This window comes from Populus alba, chromosome 6 (assembly GCF_005239225.2).
Source record: "Populus alba chromosome 6, ASM523922v2, whole genome shotgun sequence".
In the NCBI taxonomy this organism is placed as follows: domain Eukaryota; kingdom Viridiplantae; phylum Streptophyta; class Magnoliopsida; order Malpighiales; family Salicaceae; genus Populus; species Populus alba.
In genome coordinates, this window is record NC_133289.1 from 11,341,210 (window position 1) to 11,361,557 (window position 20,348).

General features: G+C 32.3%; 1 protein-coding gene across 2 annotated transcripts; it reads left to right on the forward strand.

Annotated features, from left to right (window-relative positions):
• Positions 1-4,681: 4,681 nt before the first annotated feature.
• LOC118048536 (zinc finger CCCH domain-containing protein 11) lies at positions 4,682-8,312 on the forward strand. Of its 2 annotated transcripts, none has more exons than XM_035058284.2 (8): positions 4,682-5,040; positions 5,186-5,270; positions 5,379-5,519; positions 5,634-5,722; positions 6,667-6,855; positions 6,981-7,111; positions 7,217-7,319; positions 7,876-8,312. In XM_035058284.2, the coding sequence occupies exons 1-8, from the start codon at positions 4,870-4,872 to the stop codon at positions 8,062-8,064; spliced, it is 1,098 nt and encodes a 365-aa protein (XP_034914175.1). In that variant the 5' UTR covers positions 4,682-4,869; the 3' UTR covers positions 8,065-8,312. The 2 variants fall into 2 exon arrangements, with proteins under 2 accessions (XP_034914175.1, XP_034914176.1); XM_035058285.2 differs by having other exon boundaries at positions 4,684-5,040; positions 7,894-8,312.
• Positions 8,313-20,348: the final 12,036 nt, after the last annotated feature.

A 20,348-nucleotide genomic window follows, 5' to 3' on the forward strand; every position in this document is an offset into this window, starting at 1 on the left:
GAACTTACTGATCTGCCCGTTAGTGCAAAAAAAATTTACAATAAAATGGGTTTATAAGACCAAACTAAAGGAGAATGGAGAAGTAGACAAGTTCAAGGCGCGTTTGGTGGCCAAAGGGTATGAGCAACAATAAGGGATAGATTACACAAAAGTATTTGCACCGGTTGCAAGAATGAATATGGTGAGAATGATTGTGGCCCTAGCAGCTAAAAAAGGATGGTTACTAATTGGTACTTAAAAGTGCATTTTATCAAGATTTTATATCATTATTTTGCACTTGAAGTGTCAATAACTCCTTAACTAAAACATATTTTATAATAACATATTTAATAATATAAGATACCTTTGATTTATGGTAAATATTCATCTTAAATGTAGGCCTATCACATAAATGAAATGATTGATTGATGAGTTTAAATACTGAAATTGAAAGCACAAAGAGAGGGCCAAACTTAGAAAATAGATGCCGGTTCAGTTTAAACTGGAACACTATTTGGTAATTGGGTCATATCTGGAGTTGTAGATCTCAGATTTAGGTTTGCTTTATATGGATGGAAATGTAAGACGTAGGCCTACAACTTTCATATGGAGTCCAAGATTTAAAAAGGCCGTTTTCAAGTCCAAATTATAACAACAACAAAGAAATCCGAATATGTCCTGCAGCCCAGACACTGTTCAGTGTTCAACCCATATCTCGAGTTTTAGAATCCAAATGACCTGAATTTTTTTTTTTCCTGGAAAGATAAGACAATTTTCTAGAACTTTCATGATTATAGGTGGTTCAAATTCAGACGTTATCAATGACGTTTTGTTTAGACAAGAAGATAAGGATTGTTATCAAGTCAAGATGTGGCCACCCACTCAACAATTAGTCATCAAATCAATAGTTCCAAATTTTAGCTTATAAAAGGAAGCATTTACCATGCATTTAGGCATTTTAGTTGTTGAGATCAAGATCATGTTCATTATTTCTTTCTTTATTTTTTTGTAATGTTTAAGTTTTATTTCATGTTATATTTTTCTTAATCTCTTGTTTATGCTTTTCATTTCCTTTACCATAATTATGTTCTTATGTTGTTTATTTATGTTTCTCTTCTTTATTATGTTTAGCTAAGTTTATTATGTCAAAGTGAAAAGGTTTCACTAATGGTGTTAAAATAGGTATAATATAAATTCAATATGGTCTTCAATGTTTATATCCAAGAAAGTTTGTTATTAACATGTCTTATCTTTTTATTTTACTAATTCTTAATACCTTGCTTGTTAAATGATTAATCTAGATTTGTGTTATATAACACTTGGTACAGCAAATGCTTGGCACTTTCATAGCCAACTGTATGGTTAACAACACTTGTGCTATGAAAGGAACTTGATTTATTGTTAATATAAGTTAGTATCATGAATTCCTGACAATATATTAAAGTTTGGTGTTACTTAAATAAGATAATTAATATAATCATGTTAAAAAATTTATATTGAACTATTAAGGATAAATCATTCGATTGGAACCTCTTTTGTGTGTGGTTTCCAGTTGATTAATAAAAAGAGTTTATACTATACTTATTTCTAATACTGTTAGTGGATTCTCTAACCTTGACATTTGTTTTTTTTTTTTTTTTTTTTATCATTGTTGAATTCTCACATTAATCTTACATCTCAAAGTTCTCTTATTATTATTATTATTATTATTATATTATTATTATTATTCATAATTTATTTAGTTAACCTCCTTGTGGTTCGATCCTGGTCTTGCCGAGTTATTTATTACTTCGACACTTCTGCACTTGGGAGAAGACATCAATCTTTTGGTCGTGTCATATACTATATCAACTTGATGTCAAATCTACTTTTCTGTATGGAGAACTTAATGAAGAGGTGTACGTAGAACAACAAAAAAGGTATGAGAAGAAGCAGAATTCTCAACAAGTATTCAAACTGAAGAAAGCTCTTTATGGATTGAAACAAGCTCCACAAGCTTGGTTTAGTCGTATTGAAGCACATTTTATAAATAAAGGGTTTGAGAAGAGTTATAGTGAGCATACTTTGTTCATTAAAACTGACAAAGAAGGTATCATTCTTATTGTCAGTTTATAAGTAGATGATTTAATATTTACTGGCAATAATGAATTGATGTTTGCTGAGTTTAAAACATCCATGTTGAGGGAGTTTGACATGACCAATCTAGGAAGAATGCATTTTTTTCTTGGCATTAAAGTTCTACAAAGACTAGATGGAATTTACATTTTTCAAAGAAGGTATGCTTCAGAGGTATTGAAGAGATTCAAGATGGAAAACAGCAACTCAATTCATAATCCTATTGCCCAAAGATGTAAACTTTATAATGATGAGAATGGAGCTTGCATTGATGAAACCTTTTTTAAACAAATAGTGAGTTGTCTTATGTATTTAATAGCTACAAGGCCAAACTTGATGTTTGCAGTTTGTTTGATTAGCAGATACATGGCTAAATCGACTAAGTTACATTTATTGGTGGCCAAGAGGATTCTGCGATACTTGAAAGGAACTACTAAACTTGGGATCTTCTACAAGAAGGGAGGGCATGAAGGATTAATTGGATACACTGACAGTGACTATGCAAGTGATCTAGAAAACAGGAAAAGAACATATGGGTATGCCTTCATGATGAGATTTGGAGCTGTTGCCTGATCTTCAAGAAAACAGCTGAAGTTACGCTCTCAACCACTGGAGTAGAGTTTGTGGCAGCAGCTGTTTGAATGCAAAGAATACTTGAGAAACTAAGTCTGAAGGAAAGTAAGGGTACTACAGTTTTCTATGACAACAGTTTCACAATTAAGCTGTCAAAAAATCCTGTGTTACATGGTTGCAGCAAGCACATTAATGTGTGATTCCATTTTCTTCGTGATTTTACAAGAGAAGGAGCAGTTAAATTAGTTTATTGTGGAACATAAGAATAACTGGCAGATGCAATGACAAAGCCTCTCACATTAACTGCATTCCAAATGTTTAGAAATCAATTGGGAGTCTTCCAAATTCCTGAATAAACTAGTAACAGTTGGGAACTAGTTTAATGAAGGGAATGAAGACAAAGTTTAGGCTTCTGTTAAGGAAGTAGTTAGGATTTGCATTCAATTTTAATAAGTCCTAGTCCATAGGATTGTTAGTTTACATTTTGCATGATTTTCTTTGCTTGAATATCTCCTTTGTTAAGATTATGTAAGGTTGTTTATAAAGCCAGTCTCTACTTTAATAATACATTAATTCTGATTCTGCAATATAATTACTTTCTCACTAACATATATTGTTGTCATTTAATCCATTCGCAACTAACATGCAAATGTATGCAGCTTGATAAATTTATAAAGTTACTTTTCTAATGTTACAAAAAATAATGGGTTATATATATATAGTCTGATAAATAATTTTTTATTTTATTTTTTATTTTAGCAAATCAAAATTATTGAAAAATACTAAAAATTATTAATTTAATATTTTTCAAGACAAATGCATTTTAAAAATTATTTAGAAACAAAAGCTACTACATTCCCAAACATGTAATTATATAATCTTAAATTTTCAATCTAGTGATGGTATAATTTGGGTCCAAAATCAACTTTAAGTGTGTTTTTTGTATTGGGATGCACATGCTTTTTAAGAATAGTTTTTTAAAATATATATATTAAAATAATTTTTTATATTTTATATTTTTAATATTAGCCTATGGAACCATAAAAATATTAATTTTATAATTTTTTAAGTAAAATATATTTTAAAACACGCTAAAAAATAGCCCAATTTTATATAAAAAAAATTGATTTTATATACAAAATTGTTGTTCTATATGGTGTTAGATGCATAAAGTTGATAGCAATTGAGTTAATAATGGAGTTGCACTTTTCCTATTCTCCTTTTCAACATATCCTTACTTCCATGTTGATTACACTAAAAGTTATGCTTTGTCAAATTGCTATCATTTTTCTTTTTTCATTATGAAATATAAGATATCATTCTAGTGGCTATGAATGCTTTGTTGGAATTTTCTACATGAGAAAAAGACAAACATTACAATAATCTTTTTAATGAAGAATATTAAAAAACATATTTTATTAACTTGATATGTAAATGAAATATTTAATATTCCAATAATTTTGATATATTTATTTTTTAAAAAAATATTAAGAAGTATAGTAACAGTTGCTTTTCATTTCAAAACACTTTAAAATAATATATTGTTTATTTTTTAAAAAATTATTTTTGATATTAATATATCAAAAATGATCTGAAAACATAAAAAATATATTAATTAAAAATAAAAAATAAAAAAATAAAAAATAAAATAAAATATTTTTTAAATATATTTTTGAACGACAATATCAAATACTTAAATCATTTAAAGAAAAAAAAAACACTCAAATCATATCAAAATTTCATTATAGTTGCCTTTGATTAAAAAAAATGTAAAACTACATTCAATATTGTGTTCTTTTTCTCTAATTTAAGGAATACTCATTGCATTTCACTAGGACAAAAACAAGAAAAAAGGTAAAGAGAATTTAAAAAAATAGAAGAAAAAGAAAAGACGACTGAATGGAGTCTTACGTGGCACGGAAGAAGATTGCACCATTCCAACCATAATGCGCCACGCATGAGAAAGCCCAAGGACAGATCGGTCAATCCATAACCATACGTACCTTCTGGAATCCCCACCTCCAGTTGGTAGCGTCTCCGTCCAAAACACCAAACAAAACCGCACGCACCCCCCCTCTCCTTCTTCATCAACAAATACTTGCTACACCGCCGGTGTCATCACTCTCTCCGCCGCCTGCATAATCGAAAGCGCTTTCGGTTGCGAGTGAGTGTGTATTGTATCGATTTGGATGCAAATAAGAGATGCCGCCGAAGCAGCAATCAAAAGTAGATTTAGCAAAGAAGCAGAAGATCGTAGAAGACAAGACCTTCGGGCTCAAAAACAAAAACAAGAGTAAAAATGTTCAAAAATATGTACAATCCCTCAAGCAAAACGTACAACCCCAACCTGACCCCTCTAAACTCGCCGCCAAGGTAATTTACAATTCCAATCCCCCAAAATATCGTTTCTTTGCTTTGATTAACCGATGCTGTGAAAAATCCTTTAATTTTGAGAGTTCTGAGTCTTCTGACATTTTATGTGTTTTTGAATTTCAATTAAAAAAAAAAAAAAAAACAGAAAAAGAAAGAGGAAGAGAAGGCAAAAGAGAAGGAGCTAAATGAATTGTTTAAAGTTGCTGTTAGCCAGCCCAAAGTTCCTGTTGGTAATTAACCATTTTCTTCTTCTTTTTTATTTTTTTATTTGAATTTTAGCTTTTGTTTTATTGAAACTTTTGGTCCTTGGGAGTTATACTGATAGCTCAACTGATCAGGTGTTGATCCAAAGTCGATATTGTGCGAGTTCTTCAAAGTGGGGCAGTGCGCGAAAGGCTTCAAATGCAAGTTCTCGCACGATTTGAATGTTCAGCGAAAAGGAGAAAAGATTGATATTTATAGTGACAAGCGCGACCAAGGTTGTTCAGTTAGAAGATTGTTTTATTTTGGTTATTTTTCTATGCTTTTGTTGGTTTTTGCCAGTGTTTATGTCAGGTTTGGTTCTTACATATAATTTATGTTTTGATTTTAAGAAACAATGGAGGATTGGGACCAAGAGACATTGGAGAAGGTCGTGGAGTCAAAGGGAAAAGAGTATCAGCAGAATAAACCTACTGATATTGTAAGTTTGCTTTCTTAATAAGTGGATTTTTTTTAACGAGTATTCAGAAGTTCAGCTTCAATTTACCGTGTGTAATTTTATTATCGAGTCACGAACTTCATATTTGTTGGTTGAAGTTTTCCTTTCCTTTTGTTTGGGCCTTGCTTAATTTGAACCATGTCTTCCACCTATAATACTGAGAAATGTGATTTTAATCTGATATACTATTGGTAGACATGAATTGAGAGATCAACTTAGAAATTGGATCTGCAGGGGAGGGACCAAGTGGGTTAAACAGCTACCTCTCTGTTTTAGATCCATCTCTGTAACTTATGGACTCTTTCTTTATGGTTTAGAGGATTCTGACACATGGAAGAGTAAAAAAGTACACTTTTAGTAATGTTCCCCTATAGGAAGTAAGAAATAAACAGTAACTGTAAATGTCCAAAAGTTTTATTGCTGAAGTATCATTACCAGAATGAAGGTGGTGTTGAGAATTGTTTCCTTGCTAGTTCAATACAAAGGATCAGGGAATTTTAAATGTCTGTACTATATTTGTTGCAGTACTTTGGAAAGATGATCTTGAGTTTGTTTATGAAGGTTAGTAAAAGTGCCTCAGCCCATGTGTGATTTATTGTATTTGATCAAGGGTGGAGGGTAGAAATTGGAACATGGGTCTCTAGAAAAGGTAGTGGTCAGGAAATTATATCTTAATTTTGATATAATAGTATAATATGCACATTAGGTGTGGTCACACACACAGACACAAAAATGCCCAGGTGATTCAATGAAGCATATGCCCCCAAGTAATTTTGTTGGCATAAAAAAAAAGACTTGAAATATAATTTAACTCCAAATTATGTCCTTAATTTGGGCCAATTGAATGAGATGATTTATCTCTAGCTGAGCAATTAGTCCAGTGTTTGTCTATGGGATTTACAATGAGTGTGGATATATATATGCAGGTTTGCAAATATTTTCTTGAAGCAGTGGAGAAGAAACAATATGGTTGGTTCTGGGTCTGCCCAAATGGTGGTAAAGATTGCCATTATCGGCATTCTCTTCCTCAAGGGTATGTTTTGAAATCTCAGATGAAGGCTCTATTAGATGAAGAGGCAGAAAAGATCTCCATCGAAGAGGAGATTGAAAATCAGGTGATGACAAATTTGCTAAGTTAGCCATGCTAGACATTTGGTGCAGTGTAATTTTTCTCATTTGCATTACTCTTATATTCTTATTATCCTTTAGTTTTTAACTAAACACCCATTTTTGGTTTTAGCGTGCTAAAACAACAAGTTCAACCCCTATGACTCCTGAGCTGTTCCTGCAATGGAAGAAGAAAAGGATGGAAGAAAGAGATGCTGGTTTGGCTGCTCAGAGGGCAGAGAGGGCTAAGAATGATCGTATGAGGTATCTTCCCTCACACATATGCAGGCACATTTGCATATGGATATATACGTCATAGCTTACTGGATATTATTTGCTAAATCTGCTATACTTTCCAATCCATTTCAGTGGTCGGGAGCTATTTCTATCAGATGCCAGCGTGTTTGTGGATGATGCTGAGGCATATGAGAAATATCAAAGAGAGGAAGAACCTGATGGTACTGAACAGAAGGTAAACTCTTTTGCCTTTTTTCCTGTGATTTCATACCAGGGTCAAATAAAGAATGATCAATGACGCTTCAGCATGCCCAATAAAATGAGGTTCATACACAAAACTAGACAGGGTTGATGATGTACAAAATTAGATTATATGATCTATATGGAGATTATTGACATCATACAGCAAAAGTGATAGTTTCTTCATTGTTGAGTTTTTTTTTATCAAGTTCTGCATGAAATTTTAAAACTTACTAGTCCTTTGACCTTCTCTGTGTAAGGCATGATGATTCTTTCACTTTGTTCAGGATCAAAAGGTAGCCTAGGTTATGGATGGCATGATGTTCTGTTTTCTTAGTTCTTTGTGCTTGACTAATATGAAACCTGTGCTTTGTATTGATAAATACAGATACAAATGTTGGTTCTATTGTCATTTCCTTTGTCTTCCATTAATTCAAATTAATTGAACTCCTGTGAATCTTTTCAATCTCTTGCATCTTAAATGTCTGGAATCCATAAACTGAAATTGATGTTTGCCTATTTAAAGTTATCTACCCTAACATGAAATGTAGTTTGCTTCTGGAATTCAGGTAAATGATAAATCCACTGCTGATGGACCGAGTACCTCAGCAGCAGCTGCTGGTGATGCTGAAGATCTTACTGATGACGACGATGAACTTGACATGGACGAGTTAAATGAGTTGGAGGCAAGTTTATCAAAAACTTCAATCCAAATTCCAGGGCGCAGTGGCAGTCATTAGTTTTGAGAGGCAGAGTCTATGGTCTACATGCCTTTTAAAATGTTGACTCAATGATCCTGCTGCGAAGGGATTTGCATTGCTGTTGCATCGCTTGCAACCATCTCACTAGTTGCCAATGATATTTTCTGAGATTAATTGTAAGTTATGATCTCCCCTAATCTGGGCTGGTACTTTTTAACATGATGTCCTTTATTGTCGATGTTAAATCTTGCTTTTAGATTCGTCCGCAAGTTTGTGCTTTTTGGCCATTTCATTTGCAGCTACGTTTTGATGCTATATTTAAAGTGTGGTTGTTATCTTTTAAATGCTTTTCATTTAAAAAAACATGTTAATAATATTTTTTTTTATTTTTTAAAAATTATTTTTGAAATCAGTATATAAAAATAAATTTAAAAATATATTAATTTAAAAAAAAAATTCAAATTTTTTCAAAAATACTTTGATAATGAAGTTTGGAAAAGTCGTTTCATTGTTGTAACCTTATGATAATTAGCCAGATCTACCACGGCTTTTTGTTGCTTAATTTACGTGACGGAGTACTGTAGTTTTTGCCATCATGATGAAGGGCACTCTACTAGCAAGTGCCATCAAACTTGACCCTGCTGGTCATTCGTCAAATCTTTTGACCTGAATTCATACCTAGACCATCATGAGGGGCTATAACCTGCTAAGATCTGGTTTCCTTGTAGGGAAGATAGATAAAAAAAAGCATGGCTTGAATAAAAATTTCTTAAGATATTTTTGTTTGCATGCATCAAGATGATGACATATTGATGTTTAATATTAAATTTAAAATATAATGCATATTGGATGTTATATATTTCAAATATTAAAAAAATAATATATTAGATTATTAATTAATTAAACTTGCAACAGAGTTAAATATATTTTTATGATGTCAAATTTCTAATTATCTTAATGTTTGAGGAAAAAATAAAAAAATAAAAAAATATTTCATTAAAAGAAGCAAAAACAAGATTTAAGTGAATTTAAATTAACATGTTTAATAACTTTTCATCTCTAAAATTATTCTTTGTTTAATCATAGGACAATAAGGGGTGAGACTTTCTATCAAATAACAATATTTTTTTAAAGAGAAAAAATAGAATAAATACATTCGGACTAAAAAAAAAAAAACAAAGAACTTCAATGGTATTCATATAAAAAAAACAGGTGTCATTTCAAGCTAAATAAAAAAGACTATGATTTCATATAAAAAAGAACTTCAATGGTATTCAATAATAATAATAAAAAAATTTAGTCAATTTATTTGAATTGTTCAAAGTGTAAAATGCATGGTAAAAAAAAAGAAAAAAAAAGATAAAGAGCTTGTTGGTCTGTGTGTTTAGCCCATTAATTAAGGCTTGGGCCGCATGCCGGGCCTATTAATATGTTTCTTATATTAAAGTGCATGTGACATATTACACACTTGTTATTATTTTAAAGTGTTTCAAACAACACATTGCCTATTGTTCTAATTTCTAACATTTGGAGGGTCGATGAAAAATTAAACCATGAGCATTTTATGCTAAAAAAAATGATTTTCAACCAATTTTAACCTAAAACACTTTAGAAATCCTAATAAACCTATTTATATTCTTGAATAACTCTAAAATCAGTCCAAAATCAACCTATAATAAAAAAAAAATTCGGGATCAAATTTATCATCTCAAGTGATGAGAATGCCAAAAAAATATCTCAATACAAATCTCATTATTAAATGAAACTTTTAAACATCTTAGTGACATCAATAATGAACTTTTTATGGTTAGAATCAATATCAATGATGACTTTCCTTCTCTACCATAAAAATCTAGTGACTTCTTCTCTCTTCTATCAAACTAGGAACTAAAAAATAAAGAAGATAAAGTTTCAGATTGAAATAAAAAATTTAAAAACAAAAGGGACCAAAATTGATCGTATGGAAAGTATGAGGACCAAAGAAAACCTTGTGTGCCAATTTTGAAACTACTACCTATTTTTCCTATTTTTTATTTTACTTTAGTCTCATGTCTTTTAATTTTTCTATTTATTAATAAATTATAAGTAATAGGCTGCAAAAAGACTCAATCAAAGAAAAAAAATCGATAACTAAAACAAAAAAAAAGGACTTTTGAAGTCCATAGTGAATCAAGGTATCTTGATGCTTTTTCGTGTTTTCTTAATGCAAACCAAAAAAAAAAAAAACTTTCATTAATTCTAAGAGTCTTGACACTCCAGACAAAAAAAAAAAAAGATTTAACTTCATTTTAAGATCTAGGTTTTTTTACATTTAGTAACGTGATCCATATTCTTATTCATAAAGTAGTTACAAACTCCAAGAGCTTTTAAAAAGAATACCACAACTATTTTAACAATAAAAATTTCAAAGAATTAATGTTGTATTATCGATCAAAATAGAGTAATGTAGTAATGTTTAATAAATTACCTAAATTTTGTGAGGTAAATAGCAAAGGCATATAATGTAATCAATATTCTTTCTTTGTCCTATCTTTTGTTTTTGTGCAAGCCACAAAAACATAATTAGAAAATTGAGTATTACAAACCCAACCACAAAGCCTACTTATGACCACACTACTAGTGTTTAAACTATTTGGACCAGTGAATGCTATATTTACAGAGACATCAGTTCCATTAATTAATCTTATAGTTGGTTTCTCTATTAAGATATATAGGAAGGTTGAGGTATGATTTCTAATAAGAAAAAAAAGATAAATATCCAATTGTTTACCATTCTTATAGGTATAATTATTTTAAATAATTTCAGTGAATAATTTATTTTGTTAGTATTAATTCTTTTTTAAGTACTAACTTAAAATTATCAATGTAAATATTATTGAGAAATGGGTTGTGAGAATAATATATTTGACACTGTAATGAAAAGGCAACTCATTATAGGAACTCGATAATAATAATTTTTTTTTTTTTAATAATTTGAATAACACTCACATATAAATGTATTGATAGGTTATATGAACTTCTAATACCGAGACTTTGATATTGGCACCTTCACCAATATATTAGAAGCGAGATGATTTATAGATAGCATATTTCCTGAAGTACTGCTTTGTTATCATTGAGACACATTATTGTAATCGGGTAATGTGGCAGTTTGGTTGATACAAGTGACGAGTTGAATAGTATCAATCATAAAATTAAAATGAAAAGCAATTTTATTGGTGACTCATTCAACTTATCTAGATCTTTTGCATGCTAGGAGAGATCATAAATTAGTAGAGCGATATATGACAATTGATCTAGAGAGCTTTATGAAATGGTATTTTAGTATAACACGTCATTTCATTACATCTAAATGGATACGTTTTCCGAGACATCCATATAATCAAATGCATTATCATCCTTGTTGGTATGCATTAGTTTTTTTCTTTTTATAACACTTATTAGATATCTTGTTTATATATTATAGATTATGAGTGCTATTTTTGTGTATATATATGTTAGATGTAATATTTAATACAAGATGTTTAAAGATTAGTAGTTACACTCTGTAAAGGATTCAATAAGATGGGACATGTTGTGGCTAACATTGTTAATGTTTATATCTGTAGTCAATCACTTGGCTACATGTGGCATTAATTTTGTTCATGTAAAAATATTTAATTTTAATAAAATATTTATATATCTATAATATTAATCAAATATTTAATTAATAAATTTAATACTTGATTAATGAATCTAGAGTAGAGATAAAATTATTAGAATAAAAATGCTTTGCAAAATAAATTATAAAGCTGTTATAAATATAAGATTCATAATGTATCAAAGCATTGTTCCTATATATTCCTGGTCAATGCTCTATTATGACTTGACATTAATTAAAGCTGTTAAGATTGATATATATATATATATATATATATATATATATATATATATAAAGAAATAATTATTTTCATAAGCTGAGGTATAACAGAACTTAAAACTAATATGTAGATGTTTGTCGTATGACATACACAATGAATTAACTCGCATGAGAATTCTATATGGAGAGATCACTTGTATCTATGAAAAGACTCACATATTGGTTTTGTAAGTAATCTTTAGACTTAATAACATTAGGTTATCTTATATAAGGAATGTCATGTTTTAATTCTGATTACACTTTGTCCTAATTAAAAGTAACAAATAGGCAGATATTGAATATTATATGAACTATGTAAGATATTTAAGTAATCAAGCGGTTATTCATCACCCTAGATGAATTAAGAAAAATATTTCATTTGTTCTTAAATAGTATTAATTGTAAATCCTTGTATACAATGAGATGAAATTTGAAAAAAAATTTAAATCTTATTCAAATAATCATTGACTATGATGTTGAGAACAAAAATAATTTGATAAAGTAAACACACTTCATGCTATAATGTCTAAATCATACTATTGTTGATAAATAGATAACAATTACACTGAGAAATTGGTTACTGAAATGTTAAGTCAAATCACTTATGACTATCTTAATATTTGGAGGATCATGAAAGGTTGTTTAAAAATTGTACTTCATCCTAAAATATAAATCAATTAACCGTTGAATTAATAATTAATTAATTAATTAATTATATTTTATTTAGAATTATAATTTTTTCATCCAATCAACTTGAGCTCAACATCACAAACATCCACCTCTCTAACCCTAGCCCTAATCTTGACCAATCCAAAATTGGATTCTTCCTCTACATTCATGATTCCTAACTTCATCCTATTAACCAACTTAAATATGGTGAAATCACGTGCACTCTCTAACCAGATCTTATCAAGCATGTTTTCTCTTTTAATGACCTTAAGAAAGACCAAAAAAGCCTTTCCAAAATGGAAACTCAAAATGACGCTGATCAGTACATGCTTATGTTCATTAATTACTTGATGTCGTTGAAAGTATCCATGGACATCAAATCGACCATGCATAATCTCGATAGAGACGGTAAAGTTCATGACTATTTGTCGGTAGGAAAAACTATTTTGCCGCAAGTTTATTACTTATTATCACTGATTTGTTTTGGTTTATTTGGTGTTTGATTTATGTTTTATATAGGAAATGACTTACCATTTATCGAATTCATTTCTTCATGCTATAATATTTAGATCAGAACATTATTGATAAATAAATAATAATTACACTGAGAAATTGGTTATTAATAGGTTTAGTCAAATCACTTATGACTTTTCTAATATTTGAAGAATCATGACAGGTTGTTATACATTGTGTTTAATCTTCAAATATAAATCAACCAATTATTGAATTGATAATAAATTAATTTATTTAATTATATTTTATTTGTGATTGTGATTTATATTTGAGTCAATTTATTAGAAAACTTAATGAGCTATACACATAAGAACCATTGATCATAAATTAAAATTGGATGATTAATCAAGCGTGACTTGATTGTCAATAAGTTTTAGAAATTAAAAACTAAAATGTAATTTATATAGGGAATTACAATTATTGGTCTAGAGAAATCAAGTAGACTTGATTGAATAAATTTTTAATTTTTTTTCCAAAATAATATATGTGATATTTTTCATAGGGCAAATTGATATTTTACTATTTATAGGGCTTTTAGATTGATCTATAAATAGAATGTCATGATTTTTATTTTTTGTGTAATAAATAGTGCAATATAAAACACTTGAAAAAAAAAAAGAGTTGGCACTCAAAGATATAGCAATGCCTCTTAAAAGAATTTAAGAGATTTTTTACTGGTGGTTCATGCGGATTACCGTTAAAGATCAGAAAATTGAACGACTTGTGTCTTACAACAATCCAATCTTGAAATAATTATTCAAAGCCAAAAAGAACATCTAATCTTTAGGTAATCTTTGTATAAACCCTAAACAACCCAAAATCTATCTAACAAGATCATTGAGACTCCAAAAAAAAAAATATTATCGTTTTCGTTGTATATAAGTGTTTCAGGAAAACACAACAAATACTACATTCTCTTTGTGTCGTGGTGGACTTTATGAAGTTGGAGATGCTAAGCATTTCAAAGCGACATTAGTTAATGGTTAATCGTTTTTCATGAATAAAGACATTTAATTGGGTAGGCACACCCGTTCACGAGCGATCCAGTCTCATCACGAGTGTTCCAAACCTATTCACAAGCGTTTTGAGCCTATCCATATGCCAGGATGGTTTTGGTGTTGTCCCCTCAACGAGCACTCAAGCCCCATCCATGAGTTGAAGCGATTTTTAGATGTGGTTAAATGATATACTTCGATGTTAAGAGAATTAATTTTGTTTAATTGTGAATTTAGTTAAAATTAAATTAAAGTAAAAGGTTATGTTAATTGTAAATTGTGTTGAGTGTTGAATAATGAATTATTGGATTGATTGTTTGTTGTGGCAAGGAATTTAGAGGATGGAGAAACAACCTAGCCTAAAATAAGTAGTATGCAATGCGCGAGTCACCAATAATGCATATTTGCGCCTCGCTAAACTATGCTATTTTTTAAAATAAATTTTAAATTTTGTTATTTTCTCTAAAAAAAGTTTTTATTGTGCTACTTTGGAAAAAAAAAAAAAAACCTCATGGATTATGCCTGCTATTATCCAATGAGAATTGCAATCGTAGTTTTTATGCCTTTATAATTTTGGGTTTAGGTCGCTTCAACTGCATCCAATAAAATTAAATTTAGGGTTTAAGATTTATAATATAATTGCTATCCGAAAAGAGGCAATGAATATAAGATTTGGGTGTGAAAAGACTTTTTCTTGATCATCCTCGAATTCAGGATCATTTAGTACACTTTTCTCATATTAGCAAATCCACTTCAAACATATCCTTTTAAAAAATTTCTTCCCCACAATGATTAATTCTTACAGCTGAGCATTTTCAAAACAGAACCCAACAAGGATAATTATCATCCAGGTCAATTAGCAGTTTTGTATAATACCCAAGTTGTTTTTGTATTTTAAAAATATTAAAAAAATATATTTTTATTTTTAATTAATATATTTTTAATATTTTTAAATCTATTAGTATATCAAAAATAATTTTGACCGCGGACTCTGTATGCCCTATACCTAACTCGACCCATTTATCCTTGACTCGATTTTTAGAAGGAAAAAAAAAAATGACAAACCATGTAGGAGGAGGACAAGACAAGGAAAGCAGACCAATGACATGGTGGTCGGCGAAATATTTGAGTACAAGGACAATGGGGACCCCATGGCCACCGTGCGCACGGGGGCACTTCCATGATTCAACAAATCCATCCTCGATTCGCTAGCTTGGACTTTATGATGATGATTTATTGAGAGAGTAATTGCTGACAAAAAGTACTGCTCTGGGTTACAAGTGCTTCTTTTGATATCCCTATCCAGCACAAGACATGGAGCAATTGCATTGAAGGAGAAGGCTGTCTCTCCTTTATATTGCCAATTTTTCTGTTTTAACACAGTGATGTCTCCAAGCTCCCCATTTATTTTGGATGAATTAATGAACCCAGGATTGATTCTTTGGTCCTGCAATATTCTCTCAGATAAAGCACCAGAGAGGATGAGGGCTTGGGTTTGAATTGTCTGTTTCCCTTCACCACTCTTTAGATCCTCTAATTTTGTTTTTCAACGAACAACGAATATCCCACAGCACAAGTTTACAGAGTCAGAAGTGGGAACCAGAGACTTTGACTGGTAGGGATTTAAATAAAATAGATGGAGAGATTGTTGAGCTTTTTGGATCATCCACCAAATCAAAACGTAAAGCGAAGACTCCAAGGATCAATCATTAAAAAGCATAACATGTTATGAACTCGGATGCCATGAAAGCAGAGTGTAGACTTGAGTTCCAATATGATCCAGAGTCTTATCATTTAGCATTGTTGTTGGATTGATATTATGGGAAACTCTAAAATTAGGAGATAAATTCTTTCTTATGAATTAGTATTCCCAAACTCCAGTGCCTAAACCATCCCAGAAATAGGAAGAGACAAAGTTCTTATCAATTAGGCAAAATAAAGCATCAAACCAAAGCATTGACCCACGCGCTTGTTTTCCTTCTTTAAGGGGGGAAGCAAATGGACATTTGTTGTCCCACTTGTAGCCAACGAATGTTCTATACAACCTGAAGAAAGCAAATGGATATTTTTCGTTTTCCTTTTTTTATTCTGTACATTTCTTTTGCGTCAATACACTCTTGTTTCTTTACATCACTGGATTTCATGTTAGAAAACTGGCCTTGAATTGCCTTATCCATGCAGCAGAAACAGAGAATTGTAAATCACTTTTGCTGGAAAACTAGAAATTAGTATTTTTCCTGAGTTTTGACTATCTGCAACACCTGTTCATTTATGGCAATTAAGCTATAGATAGTAAGGATTTCTCTCTTGTTTGTTTCCCAGATTCTTAGAGAGATGGAGTTTTGAGGCTTAGAGTTTTCTTCTTCTTGGGTGTTAATAGTATTTTTGACTTTTGATCCACATAAATGCATTTTTCTGACCTTGCACCGAGATCAGCCTCCTTCAAGGAAAACACTGCTTTGAAAAACCAAGGCACTGGGTAGACTTGAGTTCCAAAATGATTTATGACATTATCATCCGGCATGGTTGTTGGATCACCGATACGGAAAACTCCAGACTTACAGATAAATTATTGTTGTGAATTCCCGAGCTACAGTGCCTGTCTGAACCATCCCAGGAATAGTCGGACAAGAGTTCCCATCAGTTAAGCAATCAAACAAATGCATTGAACCGCATGTCTGGTTTGTCTTCTTTTACAGGAGAAAAAAAGGATATTTTCTACCCCACTTGTATTTGTCAGATTTTCCGTACAATATAAAGAAAAAGCTAAAGGGTCCGAGGGGAAGCACTTTTTTTTTTTCTTTGCTGTTTCTGTACATTATTGGATTCAATGTTAGAGAACTGGTTCGAACTGCCTTATCCATTTAGCAGAAGCAGAGATGTTAATATGTTTCTTCATGTTCAATGCAACAAATTAAGCAATAATAAGAAATTGAGAACGAAAGACCTTACAGCAAACCTTTTTTTTTCCTCAGGAAATGCATTTTTATTTTTATTTTAATGCCTTGCTTCCAGCTATATGAAGTGACAAATGGAGAGGGGAGAGAGGGAGAGAGAAAGAGTACAGGGCTAGTTATATAAACCTTAGGTACATGGCTTAATGAAAGCCACCCTGCTAAGTGCTACCTACTGATATCCTGCAGTACAGAAGATTCAATGAACAAGCTCCAACCAACCAATGCCAGTGAAATGTTGCTTGTTAAAACAAAAGGGAATTCCCATGCAATTATATGAGCATTAGGCCATTTGGCTGTTTAGCCTGCGCTCCACCTCCTTCCTTTCTTGCCAGTGCTCTTACCACATTGGCAACCACCTTGAAAAACTTTGATATTATGCTCTTTTTTATTTGACCTCTCCTTGGAGGAAGCATACCTCTCTTCTTTTGTGGGCTTCTTGCTGGTTCATGTGTAATGGCCATGGCTGCTTCGTGGTTTTGGAGGAAGAAATCAGCAAGCAATTTGGAACAGAAAGAACAGAGCTTTGACTCTTGTAGAAAACAAACAAATAAAGAAGGAAAGAAACTTTAGAGATACTTGTAGCAGAGGAGGGATTGATGATGGGGGTATATATGCACATATTCTTGTGGCGGTTAGCATTGGGTGGAATGTCAATCTTTGATAATTTTGTCTAGCTTTTACATCAGATAGCAATTCGAAGCGACTTTTGGACACTAGGCTTTTGGGGTCTGCACGATTGCTGATATTTAATGCTTCAACCTAATTTGCAAGAAATCCTATTTTTAATCCCTGATGGAAACACTTTCAGATGATTAAGATACCGATTGCAAAATACTCCGATCCATCTTAATTTTTCTGTCGGGTATCTTGTGGATCCGCCACTGTTGTTGATAATGTGGCCGGGAAGGAGTCTATGGATCAACAACGGAGACGCTATTCTGATGGCTGGCTTAAGTAAAACAAAGCCAAGAAGTCAAGGTCTTTGCTCTATGTGATCAGACATGGTGCCAAGGTTTTTATTTTTTATTTTTTACCATTTCTATGTTAAGAGTCTAATTTCGTAGCTAACAAGTTCTCCAGTGTTTTTGGTCCCCGTTGAAAAGGACTCCACACGTCCTTGTACATGGAAGAGCAGACACGCCTAACAGGTGTTGTCTTGTGAAAAGGGAACAAAGAAAAGTGGGTGTAGAGTAGGACGTAGCCTTGCATGCGTGCAAAGAACAAGTCTCACTGGGTTTCATTGACTGCAATATTAGTAGTGGCAAACTTATTGATGGATGTTGTTTTTATTTGATTCTCCCACAAACTGAAGCCCTCAGAGGCTCAGACAATATAGTGGACGAAGTGAAATTCATGCTAACCATCAGGTGAACATATAGAAGAGCTCTGTCATCATCCCTGAATTCATCATCTCTGACATCACATCAGTGCTGCTCCAATGGCCTCCTACATGCCCAGAATAGGATCAAAGATCCACAATGCTACAGATATGCTGCCCATTTTTCATTTCTAATCTCATCCAATTAATAACTGCAATTATCTTAATTTCAACACACACGAAAGCATTGAGATGGTGGCATTTACTTGCAAGTTATGATTTTCAATCCATCCGTTACACCAATTTCCCTGCATGCACCATCCCCTGCATCATTAAAGCACAGCGCCTGCGAGAGTAGCAGAATCTAAGTAGAACCACTAACCTGAGGTTCGGCCTCTCTGTTCTCTTGATGGGATCTACTTCTTCAGACAGTGGGTAGTTGCCTGGCGAGAACTGAGAGAAGAATGGTTTTTCCCTTTCTTCCTGAAGTCTTACCATGCCTTGTCCCAGTCTGTTGAGAATTTATCTCCTGCGGGGAGTTCATTCAATAATGTCGGTTTGAGATCTTGTTTTTGGCAGCAGTGGAGAAGCATGATTTTCTCAAAGTTTATGTTTACAAAGATGGAGTACGCAAAATAGGTCAAAATAAAGACGATACAAGAACACACAGATATACACAGGTTAGATGTATCCTTGCTGAGAGAATTTTTCTGATTTGGTGGGACATTAGGTTTGCATCACATAAAAAACCGTATAATATTCAAGGATGAGTTGGTTTTGCCGCTGTTTAGGCATGCCTGATTTAACTCTCATTCGCTCCATACATTTCCATCAATGACTACCCAAAGTGAAAAGAAAGCCACGATTCGACCTTGCATTTATCCTCCTACGGATTATGGAGCCTAACAATCCAAAAGAACCACACCCAAGAAGAAAAGTTCATCAATTTGTAGGTTTTGCTTTGCTAGGATTTTACTGTCTTTCCCTCATGCGAGCTTGCTTTCTTATCTCTCCTTCCCTTGCCTATACATTGCTCTTATTCACATTGCTAACCGATTGATGACGGGATAAGTAACTTTAAGGTATGTCACTAGACCAAGTGCTCATTATCAAGGCTACAGACCTTACAAAAAGCTAGAGCTCTGTATGAATTGATTCTAATCTAGCTAGTTAAGACTATCTTCATGACTCTCCAAGTAAATGATGCGCTAAGCTTTGTTGGAGTAAACTCCAACCGAGGTGGTTTAAGGGTTTCACAGTTGAAATGTTTGGTGATAAAACCTGAAAAGAACAGAGCATATCAGCTGTATACTCCCAGTCAGCAAGGGCTGGTGAACAAATTAGTGCAATCGTCATATAGAGAAGCCACTCTCTCATGTCAACTTTAGCAGTGTCAATCCTGGGCGAAGCCATATGTTTGATGGATAGAAGGATATAGGAAAGATAAGCGAGCGACTAAGACAATAAGTAGAGGTCGAATGTTATCGTCAGCAGCAAGCAATAAATCTTTCCTTATTTTGGGGAAAGTAGGCAATTCCTACTTCCTTTTTTTCCTGTATTCTGCTTCACGATCAGAGCGAATGAACCCAGCAGCCTGTGGTGATGTTCGATTTTCATTTCCACATGGGACCTCTAAAGAGTGAAATCATCATACAGTGTAATTAAGATGACGAGGACATTGCCTCAGCTGCATGTTTTGAAAGCTGGCTGGCATGTAAAAAACATAGAAATTATGCATCTACTTGGAGGTCGTCAACCCCTCCCCAGTCCCCCATCCTACAGCGTCATCATCCTGGGTTCATAAATTAAGGTGGATTTCTGAATGTAGCCTTATCAAGATAAGCATCGAGTCCTCGAAGTAAGTAATACAAAATCGTTACCCAGCGTGGAAAAGCATTTATGTTATTGAAGGTCTAATCTCAAGCTCAAAAACCCAGATTCATGATTTTGAAAAACGTCCAACCGTACCAGTC